The sequence below is a fragment of the Aquila chrysaetos genome, chromosome 7 (genome assembly GCF_900496995.4).
Source record: "Aquila chrysaetos chrysaetos chromosome 7, bAquChr1.4, whole genome shotgun sequence".
In the NCBI taxonomy this organism is placed as follows: domain Eukaryota; kingdom Metazoa; phylum Chordata; class Aves; order Accipitriformes; family Accipitridae; genus Aquila; species Aquila chrysaetos.
The window spans coordinates 30,294,166-30,306,893 of record NC_044010.1 but is presented as its reverse complement, the minus strand read 5'-3'; the positions used below and the strand labels follow the sequence as shown (position 1 = coordinate 30,306,893).

Genomic DNA, 12,728 nt, shown 5'->3' with positions numbered 1-12,728 from the left:
TCTTGTTTGTTTGGAGATACATGTGCTTTATATGTTACAGTGAGTGTCCATTTGACCTGAATGTTAAGTGGTTTTCATCACTTTTCAGATCATGAAACCTTTTGAAGAAAGAAAGTCAGTGGAGTTTTTAAGTCTGCAACCACAGACACTGCTGTTGGCAAAAGTGTAGGCATGGAGATAAATATAAACAGATGTTTGGGGTTTATTTTGTGAAGGGAATATTTTCTTTTCAATGCCCACATTAACATTAATGGGAGTTACGCAAAGGCAGTGAGAGACTATACCCACCGATGATTAATCTAAAATGTCTGCACAACTTGAATGAATCAAGCGCTGCGTACAACTGATACCCAAATACAATCAAGACTATCACTGATCTTTTTTATTTTTTAAGAGCCCTCTAAACCAATTTTGCATTGGGTGCTGGAAGCAAATTTAACGAATATAAATATAGGACCAAATTTTGCCAGCTGCTAAAAATGTGTGCAACTCCCACTGACTTCAGTGGAAGCATATGCATATGGGGGCAGAATCCAACCCTTAGTAAATATGAAATTATCAAGATAATAAAATAAATTACTTCTGTTGTGTCAATTCTTTAATTCTTTACAAAGTTCCCGATTTGAATATGAAAGCTGTTGGTTAAAAGATGTAGGATTATTCCCATACCCAGTTAAAGCTGAATTATTTGGAACATTTTTTTCACAAGATGCTCTCAGGAACAGCTTGATTGCTATCTATACTCTCTCAGCTCCTCTCTGCAGCAACATTAGCAGTTGTCACATGGAGGATTATGAAGTCTCAAAAACTCTCTTTATAAAACTACCAATTTTAATTACTGGAATTGCCAAACTGGTTTCATACCGATAAGCTTGATATTGTTGTCTTCATCTAGCAAAAGATTTTCTATCTTCAAGTCTCTGAAAGAAATAAAATATTTTGAGTGAGCCTCCAAAATAATGAAGCAGCTTCCCATCACTCTCATCAGTGTATTTACAAGATTCATATATAACAACACATATAATGAAAGCAGCGCACACAGTTCCACATTCAAAGCAGAAAGCCCCGTGCATTGTCTCCTCTACAAAATTACCAGTGCTTCACACACAGTTTCACACCTATTCTTCAGGCACAAAATGACTTTATAAACATTTGTCAGTACATCCTGTAATTAACCAGGTTCTTCAGATTTCTCGCATACTTAAAAGTTTGCAGAAATCTTATACACTGGAAACATTTCAGATATATGGTTTTGGAATTAGAGGTCACTTTCTCATTACTCTTCACAACCAAAGGCTCTTCACTGGCCACTGCTGAAGGATAAACCATCTTCTGCAGAGATCTGAGGAGTCAAACGTCTGTCTGCTGCTATTGTCTGCAAGGGAGACCAGAAGCAACCTTCCCTGGGGATGAAGCATCCAAACTCCTTATAGAGGTGGTCAGCATTGGTACTCCCATATTGTAGAGGTGAAAACTGAGGCTGAGGGATTGAAATGACTTGCCCAATGCCATCCAGAATGCCAGTAACAAAGCCAAGAGAAGAAGCCACACAGGTTTTCTGAGTGCCATGTTAGTGCTTTCTCCACCATGGCACCCTGCCTGACCCCACAGACCCACTGCACAGATCAGGGCCTGGACCAGTTTTGGGAGAGAGAGGATACAATGAAAGCGGTCCCCTTCTACAAGACAACCAACCCTTCTTCTGATATGTATGTCAGCACATTGTTCACTTTACATGTGCCCTTCCATCACTCAAGAACATGGTTGTGCTTTCCTAAGCCATGTTCTACGTAAGAAAAATATCCCAGAGATCACACACACATACAAAACCACCCCAAAAGCCCAAAACGTACAGACTAAGCATTAAGTATAATATGAAAAAATCATTTAGGTTGCTACACAACTTGTCCATGACTTCTAGCAGTTGTTGTGTCTTTATCACAAGAATTTTTCCCCTATCCAGACATAAAATATTTCTAACAATCAGCATGCTGGGATATCAATAGCTCAGACAGGCAGTGATGCTTCTCCCAGCACTCTTTGGAAAAATCTGGATAATAAAGCCATCAGCTATAATTACAGGAAGTCAGTGACATCCACGGTATTTTGCCTTTGTAAGGCAAAGGGAGTAATGAAGGATGCCTCTATTACAGATGAAGATATAAGGCTTAATAAAATAAGACAAGTAAACCAACCAAACCAGACAAAGTACTTCCACAAGAAAGGATCTGGGAAAGAAAGAAAAATAGCTGTGACCAACTCCAAGCCTTTTTTAAAACGTTCCTCTCCATTTCATTTTATGCCCATGCTGTGTATCAAATAAACCTGAGGCAGAAAAATACTTGCAGGTAGGATGCCACTCACTTCATCAATATGACCACAAGGATCTTCTCCAAACAGATGTTTCTACTCCCCAGTGAGCCTTTCTTGCAGATTTTCCTTGCTTCATGTGTGAAAAGAAACAGGGGAAATACTGTATAAATCTACCAAAAGAGAGTATTTTGCAAATTTCAGGTATTCAGGGGCAATATCCAGGCTTTCCCACGGCATCCAGCCAAACACTTCCTGAGGAGAGGACTGGCTTCTGCACCAGTCCTCTTCTCAGAGAAGCAACGGAACTCAGTCAATAAAGCACCAGCCTGAGAGACAGGAGGAGGGGATTATGTTCCCTCCTCTGGCAATAACCCAGCGTGTTAACTTGAGGAAAACAGCCACGTTAAAAGTGACAGCTAATTTCAAATACCGTGGCAGAGATGTAACCACATTTGGCCGTGTTTTGACCAAGACCCAGCCTACAAAGAGCCCACTCTCCAGCCCTGCTCCCACTCCGAGGGCGAGCACCAGCTCCGGGCCTTGCATGCCATCAGCCCGGCTGGCATCCACGGCATCCCTCTCCTCATCCGCAGGAGACTCCACATGCCGTGACGGCACTGCAGACCCACCGCCCCGTGTCCTCCAAAAGCAGCTTCCCTCATAGGGCAACCGCTGCCGCTGAGAAATGGCTTGCTACAAGGAGGACATGCCCTGCCAGATGGATCCGGATCAACTCAACTTCCCTCTACTGCCAAAAAAGGACTTTTTTCTTCACGTCTTTATTGCTTGCAGGTGGAGGTTTTCACAGACAGGGCCATTAGCCTCTAGAAAGATATCAGGGCCGGGAATTTAACAGGAGAGACTGCCAAAAAAACAGTATGGGAAAGAGAAAAAAAAACAAACACCCCCCCCCCCCCCCCCAAACCAAAACTAAACTGAAATCAACAGAAGCACATGGAGCTTCAGGTCATACACTGCAGTGCTTAGTACAACATCCCAAAGGAAGGAGAAAGACCATTTGGAAGCTCTGAGTATATTAAACATTAGCTAAGAAGAGGTAAGACTTTTAAAAATAAAGGCAAGGGAATGGAAAGATGAAAGCTCTAAGGTTGAGGAGAAAAGACACATAGGCAATTAGAATAATAAATAAGTGATGAGAGGGGTAAACAAACACAAGAAAAGATCTTTAAAAGGATTCAAGGTTAAAAAAATAAAACTAAAGGTAAATATTACAGGGCATTTTAAAGCTATCAGAGGAAAAAAAAATTAAATATAGCCTCAGTATAGAATGCAATCAGACCTGGTTAATTAAAGATGTTTACCCATATGTCTATTCTCAGCAGATTTGCTGGTAAGTGGTAACTGATCTAATAGTCCATATGCACCACATTTTTGTCAACCCATATCAATACGAAAGCACTTTTTTTCAGTGTGACACTGCGAGCTAGGACAACAAGTTTTTACTCCTTGATACAACCTAACGAGAAGATTCCACACGAACCAGCCTTAGAAATGCGAAGCAAAAGCCATACGAAACCAAACCAAAAATCCCCAGACTAAGCCATAGTTGGAGAACCACTGCTATGCAGATGTGGACCCATGGGCAGGCACCGGGCAGGACCCCCGGGCAGCCCGATCCCCTGCAGCAGGCTGGCAGCAGGGCATAGAGATGGCAGGTACCCGCAGCCAGGACAGCAGAAGTGCAAATAGAGGCTGCGTGTCTGGACAAAATCCGTAGCCGTCAGGACAGAAGGGTTATTCAGTGGTAACTTTAACAACGCACCAGATTATCCACTATTTCTTTCTGACAAAAAGTGCAGTGGTACAAGCCAATTACATATCTGCCTTAGGCTCATCGTGCAGACAGGACCGATTTCCCCAAACTTCTTAAATGCTTTATTATGCCAGTTATGTCCAATTCAAACTGTAATTATTTTTAACAGAGAGGCTTATCTGAGTTGCTGCTTTGTTTGAATGTTGACATTAATTCATTGCAATGGAAAAAGTAGCACCATTGCACCCAAAAGTGTTAGGGAACCCTGAATTTCATGCACTATATTATAAATGGTTTAACAAATAAAAGTAAACATACCACCTTATTTATTTTAGTCAGTGGAGGTTTTCGCATGTTTTTAATAGCTGCATACTGCAAGGGAGAATGTGAGTTACCAGCTACATCACACACAGCAATTAAAGTCCTTGCTGAAGTCATTGGAAGACCCAGAGCACTGAACATCAGGTACACATGCTGGTCTCTGTGGACTCAAAGGTCCTCATAGTTTCGCACACGGCTTGCGCTTCTTGGTGGGTTCCTGGAGCTGGACACAGCTGCTTTGCGACTACAAGGGCTGGGCAAGCACTCCTTTATGCCAGCAGCACGTGCCACGCTGCATGTGATTGAGGTGGGGAGAAGAAACACAGTTGCTGGAGACCTTCAGTTTCCCTCCTTGAAGTAAATCTGATCTTGTTCCTTACTGTCGCAAAAAATAGGACTAAAGGATATTTTTTTTCCCCCCTTAAGCATATTTTCGGCATTCATTGCTGAAAAACTTCAAAATACCCTCAGTAATTAAATATTAAAGAAATAAAAAATTTTACCTTTTCCTGAAGGGTTAGTTCCATGATGCTGAGAGTGCCTAACTATGGCACAAGTCAGTCAAATCTATGACTAATGACGACACTCAAGAAAGACCAAGCTGCACTACCACAATGTGGAGAATCAGCATATATTTATGCCTTGTCAGCTTGTGAAGCTAGCAACATACAGTCAGCATTCCCCGTATTTGAAAATACGCCTTCTTCATTGGATGGTTCGTTTGGGAATTCGTTCTGCTGTTGATGGGTCTGATATGTCTCTGGCTTTGCTCAGACCTTCACAGACCACTTTGGAAATCCCAACTCCAGCCAGTGACTCCACCGAGCAACACATGAGCCTGCTTCCCTGAGTGAGCTACCCCAGGCTTCAGCTGTCAGCTCAGTGTGCTTTTGAAAGAAGCTTATTCAGTGCCATTGCAGGCATCAGACAGCAAAATTGAAGTTTTTGCATTTCACACTTTATTTCTTGTCTGGGGGAGGAGGGATGAGAAGGAAGGTTTTACCAGCAAGCAGCTGCAAAGCAGCAGCGGTTGCTGCTGTCTCCTGCATCTTATTTTTAATCAGTACAGCACCATGAAAAATCGCTCCCTAACTCCCACCCCACAAGCCCACTTTCTAGCCCTATGCAAGAGCAGGAGGTGAGCTGGAAAGGTTGCAGAGATTTGGGTCCATCATCACATCAATATACATTTCAAAGGCTTTGTTATCAAAATACTACTTATTGAGCCTGATTCTTCTATCAGTCACAACGTCACTGAATTCAATGCAGTTGCCTCTGTAAAAGAGGAATTCAGCCTATTGTCTCCACTAAAATGATGTTTACTTTGTTTACAGCAGAGTACTCCAAAAGAGAATGCCCAAAGGTAATTTTGAAGTCTGACATAAAATAGAAAGACAAACCAGCTTTGCACTTCAAAAGGAGACTTTGTTCTGTAGTGCAGAATCTGTCATAAATATTGCATCAGCAGCCAGACTACTGGCACTTAAAATTAATAGGATGGAAGTTATCAAAGCCAACATGTAAAAGTAGCAGGTACCAAAGCAGCAATCCTGTAGCACCCTGAGCAACTTGATTGTATGGCACCAACTTAGTCTGCTAGGGAAAGAGATCATGGAAAAATATATAAAACCCGCTCAAAACCTCAGGGTTTTTGTGTGTCTTTCAAACTCCTGATCTGCTTTTAATTACAAAATGGCAGTGGAAGGTACGAATATGTTGCCACGAAGACAGAAAAAGGGGGAATACAGAAAGCTATCTTTGCTACCAATACATTATTAAATTCTTTTCTTTGACATCCTGACAGTAATTGCACTGAATGGGATTGAATTTTGTTAAAATTACTTTAAAAGGGTTGTTGAGAATTTCCTGTGGGATGCAGTGGCAAGCACCGAGGCTTTCACTTCATTTTCTCTGTTGTCCTTACAGTCCCAAGGGGCTTACTGTTCATCCTGCTTTTTGACAGCATGAAGGCCTATGTAAACACCCTCTGAAAAGAGAAAGCTTCACCAGATACTGTCATTTGGGTTTGTTTTCCTCTGTCAGAGGGAAAGATAAATATTCCTACCTGATTCACAGCTGAGCTTGTCACAAGTATATTTTTAGCAACCAACCAGCTCTACTGATAGAAGGAATGAAACACAAATGATTACATGAAATTATACATAGCATAGCAGATTTTTTTTTTTTTTTTTTTTAGTGAGCAGCCAAGGAGTTCTGAGCCCTGGACACCCCTCACTGAAGATGTAGCTCCTGCACTCAGGAACTTGGAGTCTTCATCCATCATAGTAGATGAAATATTTATAATTTAAAATACATCTATACAGTCAAAGATGAGTTTCGGGTTTTTTTCACCTCTCTAAATAAAATGAGGTTTCTTGAAGTATTTTTATTTTAGGCTGTTCACACATCAATCCCTCTTAACAGAAGCATTTCCATTGAGTTCTGGGTCCCAGCTCTTGTCCAAAGATCAGAGTGCTTTTCTGCCGTGCCAAGTCTTGATTGTAAGTAATGAAGCTTACCAAGTAATATTCATCAAATAATGTAAGCAAATTTCATGCAACTTATTTCATCTGGCTTTTTTGCATCCTGAGTTATACAACAGGGTAAGTCATCTATATTATTCCCTGAATAATGCAGACAAAACAAATGATTTTTTTGTAATAAAATAGTCAGTGAACACTTTTCAATGTCCTGCCCCATTCAATGTGAATGATGAAAGCATTTGGAGAGAGACAAACAGCAGACCGCTTTCTGGCCTAGGATGCCATGTTTTGTTTCACACGCAGTGAATGCGAACACCCACAGATCACCATGTAGATGAAAGTGCTGTTATTTTTATCTGCTTTAAAAATAACAACAATAACAACAACAGAACATTGCCATTTCATCCAGGGTGAGAATGAATCAGACTTCTGCACTATTTTTTCCCCCTCTTCAGCTGCCAATTGAGTAGTCTGTTTCTAGAGCTGCCACGGTCAAAAGCCCAAGATGCTGAAGAACAACTCCTGGGGTAACTATTATTCTCCCAGAGAGCCAGAAGAATAAATCTGGATCACACCACCAGTGCTTTTCCTGCATCTCTACACTGCTCTATGTACTTTTTTTGCAGAATAAGTCAAGACATTGAGTGGTTAAGCTAGAGAAAATACTTGCAGATATACTGCCTGTGATTCTGTCAAATTTTATCAGTTTAAGCAGAACTGGACCTGCTCATTACCCAGACAGAAGACTCCCCAGAACAAGCTCTGTGCCACGCTGTGATTTGAGAAATAGAGTGGATAGAGTACGCTGCCTTTGGGGTAAGGATTAATCCAACGCCACGGGGCTGGACAGACAGAGCTCAGCTGCCAGATGCAGCAGAGCATGTCAGTATTTCCAGGGCTGCTTCCTCTCTCTGCTCACAAAGGTCCCTCACGCTTCAGTCTCTGTGAGCTGCGCTTATGTTCACAGAGACAGCAGAGAGAAAGAAGGGGTGAGGGCCAAAACTGCTGTGAGCGTGCAGCATCCAAACAGGAACTCAGGCTCCTCAGGCTCATGTCCTCTCTGGACTCCAAAGCCTTGCCTTCTTGCCACCACAGTAGCCTGTTGATTCTAGCTTGTACCTAGTGAACAAGCTATTTTTGTACAAAATATGGGTTTGAATCCTCTCTGAAAAAGAAGGGAATCAAAGCCAAGCCTACCAACCCCCCATAAGCGCTTCAGCCACTATGCAGAGGGTAGATTTTTCAGGGAGAGGAACTGCTGCTGCTGAACTCAATACTGCTGTTAAAAGCTAAACATGTTCATCTGTTCCTGCCAGGTTTTCCTCTGCCCATTTCAGAAACTTTGACCTTTTTCCTTCCTCTCTCTCTGTACATACTGGATATCAATTGATCCCTTAAAGCAATGAGTAGACTTCTTCCTTGTCCATGCTCCAAACTGTGGGGTTAATAATTTAAGGAGGGCAGCAGTTTAGCTGCTGATAGAGAACCTGCAGAATAGACCTGGTGGCTGCTCAAATATTTGTTGGTGATACCAGAAATTTAGCTCAAGATGAGACCTCAGTACACCCGAGGTTGTATGTGCACGTAGCACATATCCCTAATGGATCACAGGGAACACCCAGAGAGACTCAAGACAAAAAAAGCAGTTTTCAGAGCGCACGGAGTTCCACCAAGACAGATGCACCCAACGGCGTTGCACAGTGGTAGGCAGCTCAGCGCACAGCTGGGCACAGCTGGAGGAGCTGGCTGTGGGCTGCCTTCAGGCAGTTTGCTAGCTGCCTGCACAGCAGCCCTGTAGACAGGTATGTACAACAGCTCTCCATCTACTACAGAGTGAGTGCAGCCAAGGAAATTAAGACCCAGATCCTCAAAACTATTCAGGTGTCTAGCTCCTACGACGTGCCTACATAACCTAAGAGGATGGGGCCTACACAGCTTGCTCAGCATCATTTGGGAAGTATGTGGGAGTCCAGACTTAACACCAGTTGGCCCAAAACTAGAAAGCGGAGTCTACTTCTTAGACAATACCCTATAAATACACCTAAGAACAGAAGAGGAGACATACCAAAGGTCCACCCAGCCCATTGTTCTCCTGTCTCCACAGCAGCCAAAAGCACATAAGCGGAGAAACGTACAGGGACAGGCAATCTTGTGTGATACCTCCACCTGCACTCTCCCAGCCTCTACCACTTGCTGCTCAGGGACTTCAGGCAGAGGTAGCTACTCCTTATTCAGCAACACTCTGCAGACTCCTCTCTGATGAACTTGTCCCATTTCCCCTGGAGCCCAGGTAAACTTTTAACTCTGTAGCGTACTCCTGCTTATAAACAGATTGAACAAAGGTCCTAAAGAAAGAAAGGGACATATTGCAACAGCTCTGGATCTCTCCTGAGAAGACACTGTGAGATGAAGTGAACAGTTGCATACTCTGCATTGTACTTCACAGTCTTCAAACTTGTGAGGTCCTGTTGAGGCAATACAACAAACTGAAAGAGCAGAGAAGCAGAAAGGGACTTCTGTGGTCCCATTCAGGCTTCGTCCCAGCTGTGTCACTGCGAGGCTTTGGGCAAATCAGTTCGTCTCCCTATACCGCTGTATTTCCACCAGTAAAAAAAACCAGACACAACCACCTCCTCAAAGAAATAGTGAAATGATTCATCAGTTAATGTTGGTACAGAGATTTGAAAAGGCAAAATAGTGCTTGCCTACTTTTCCAAAGCACAGGCTTATCTTTAAGGACATGGAGTCAGCATGGTTCCTGTGTGCTCACCTGAAGCTACACACTTACTTAAGGCTTTCTGCAGATACTTTCTAATGTGTAAAATATGAGCATCTAAACAATATAATGAAGATTAGCCAAAAAAGCTGTTAGGAATATGTTTTCTTAACAAAGTCTCCTTACTATACAAATAAATGCCAGAATACCACTTAGAAGCTCCGAGATAAAATTTATCAGAGAGGGTTTTTAAGATTACCTGTGAACTACTCCTGCCCGGTGAAGATGTTCAACTGCCAGGATAAGCTGCCGGATGTATTTGCGTGCTTCATGCTCCTCAAGTCTTTTTTTCTCATAGATCTTGTGCATCAAGTTGCCACCAGGGCACAGCTCCATGACAAGGTAGTAGCTGTTTTCAGTTTCCAGTATATCCAGCAGCTGAGCAATATTTGGGTGGCGGATCATTTGCTGGATCTGCCCTTCCCGTCGCAGATTCTTAGTGACATAGGTGTCCTTTTTGGCTCTTTTCTTGTCAATTACTTTCACTGCCACCTAATGAAAAAACAGAGGAGAGGGGGTTGTTAGCAGTCACACCAATGATTTATTTCTTCAACCTTGTAGAAACAGCCTCAAAAAAAAAAAAAAAAAAAAAAATCAAAAGAATGTCAGTCTCAACTGATACACCATGGTTTCAGGCACAACTGCCCAGGTCAGAGGAATAGCTGTCTTTCCAACCCCACTGACAATTTCTTTCTTTATTCCCTTGTACGATGACAGACAACAGTTATTGCAAGGAAATAGGTAACAAAGGAGAAGAGACAATCTCATTAACCATACCCAAAAACTTAGCACACTTCATGCTGGGCATTTATTTTATCTATTTTCCCAGAAACTCTTCAGGCTTGTGTTCACAAGTTTTAGGTGTCATTTTTGGCTTTTCCTGGCTTGGATATACGACTTGAGATGATAAGCTTCCATGACAAGTTTCTTAAACTATAGCCAAGTGTTAGTTTTGCATGATTAAACAGAATAAAAACATACCATGAAAACCAAAATAATTTTGGTACCACTCTCTTGGCACATTTCTTTTTCATCTTTTAAAACGTACACAAAAGATGATCCCCTTGTGACTTCTAGAACCGAGCAACTCTGCAAAATCCAAGAAGGCAAAACTTTTTTTTTAATGCAAGTTCTCAGTGGCACACCTGCTTGCAGCTGTCCAAATCAACTGAAGCCCATCATGAAAGTACATAATAAAACTAAGGATAGTGTACCACAATCTATGACACAGCACATGCAAGCAGCTATCCAAGTGCTTTCCCTCTCATTGCTGGTGCAGAACGCCACATGAGAACAAAAGGATGGGACCGACTAGGATATCATTCTGTTCTACGCCTAAAGAATCTGGTTCCTTTTATTGTTTTAATGGATTCACTAAATAGCCGCAATAAAAGTATCTGCCTTTTTCTACCTCAAATTTATAGACACTTACTTATTTATTGAGTTTTCTTATTTAGATTGGGTGCTGCAGAATTCCAGGTCACCTGCACCAGACAAAGATTTAACAGCTTGTGCCAGGCCGAGCAACAAAAGGCACTGCAAAATCCTCCTCCCGGGCTCCTCATTTCCTCAGAGCTCTGCAACAAAGGAAGTCCTTCATGCACCTGGACCCTGCAGCTCGCCTATCATTACCCAAGTGACAGCTGCTTGTTTGTCGGGATGAGAGGGGGGGAAACACGGTGCTTGGTATTGCTGTGTGATACTGAATTTTACATGATGCGAAAGAGTCTTGTTTGGATGGGTACAGGTCCGACAAAACACACACAAAATGCCGCATCTGCCCCCCCCAGACAGAGGCACAAAGATGCTGCATCCGCACCTTTGCTCTCTGCCTTGATTTGGCCTCGGAGGATCTCCTGCACTGCCTTACTCCTACAATGAGAAGGAATAACAAATGTGGGGAAAACCTCAGAGTTTTATTTTCCCTAGCCTTAACACCCAGACAACAGCACAAGCCCAAGACGCTTCCGTCCATCTCCAGCTTGTACAACATCCCTCTTCACAGCCGACAAACTAACTACTCACAGCAAACTCACTTTCAGCCAGGGCCAACTACATCGTGACAACCCACAGCACTGCAGGCTGATGGGCTTCGGCAACAGGGAGACAAACTTATTCAAAACATATCTGGCCACCTTCCTAGCTTGAGAAAGTGCCAAGCACACATCAAGCACATGACAGCTTCCAGTCTGACTAGCCGTACCTTTATTTTTTCTGCAAGCAAAGGAAAGATTAAATTAGGGAACATTTTGGTTTTCCTTTAGAGAACAAAAGCCACAAAAAATATGGTCTGGAAATATGACAACAAAAATAGATCCATACCCTTTGACACAAATGCCTTGAATCAAAGTCAAGTTTTATCAGCAGAGGAATTGAAGAATATAACTACAGGAGTTGGGGCTTCATAGTCTGTCCTAAGAGCCAGAAGTCAGTATCGCTGAGTATGTTATTAGCTGGATACATTTCTGCTGCTAAAAGATCATTCTGATGAAATACAGTTGATAAAGAGATAAGGCTGAACACCACACACGAGACAGCTGCCTGGGTGAAGCCCAGCAGCATCAGGACCATAAACACCTGGAAGGTACATTCCTGACTAGTCACATTAAAGAAAGATCATTTAGTGGTAAGATAAAACAACAGGTAAATCAGAGCTTAACTTCACCATTTTTGAAAGCCTCAGGTGATTCACCAAGGAAACAGTCTTAAATTAGTACATTCCTCCATCTAACGAGATAGAACTGAGAACACAGAGGCTTGCATGGATTATGTAGACAGCAAACCACAGAAGTTATTCTGGTGAGGACAAACAAATTCATGGGTTACAGAAACATGAGATGCCAGATCGTTTGCTGGCAGCACAATACAATCTCTGAAAAAAAAAAAAAAAAAAAAAAAAAAAAAAAAAGTGCTGATATTTTCCACAGCTGCAGGATACAAAACATGGAGTATTAACAGTATGGAGCAGTAATCTGTTATCCGTATCAGTAAGTCATCCCCAATTCATTGGCCAAAAAAAAGCACATTACTACACATGTGTGTATCTGCTGCCCAGGCTGAG

The 12,728-nt window shown here is 42.3% G+C and overlaps 1 protein-coding gene across 2 annotated transcripts in view; it reads right to left on the bottom strand.

Annotated features, from left to right (window-relative positions):
- HUNK (hormonally up-regulated Neu-associated kinase) overlaps nt 1–12,728 on the bottom strand; it is a 59,360-nt gene that overhangs the window by 29,355 nt on the left and 17,277 nt on the right. For both annotated transcript variants that reach the window (XM_030020747.2, XM_030020748.2), the window contains exons 2-3: nt 9,867–10,159; nt 865–920 (exon numbers count right to left, since the gene is read on the bottom strand). In XM_030020747.2, the coding sequence (XP_029876607.1) occupies nt 865–920; nt 9,867–10,159 (349 nt within the window). The remainder of the gene's footprint in view (nt 1–864; nt 921–9,866; nt 10,160–12,728) is intronic.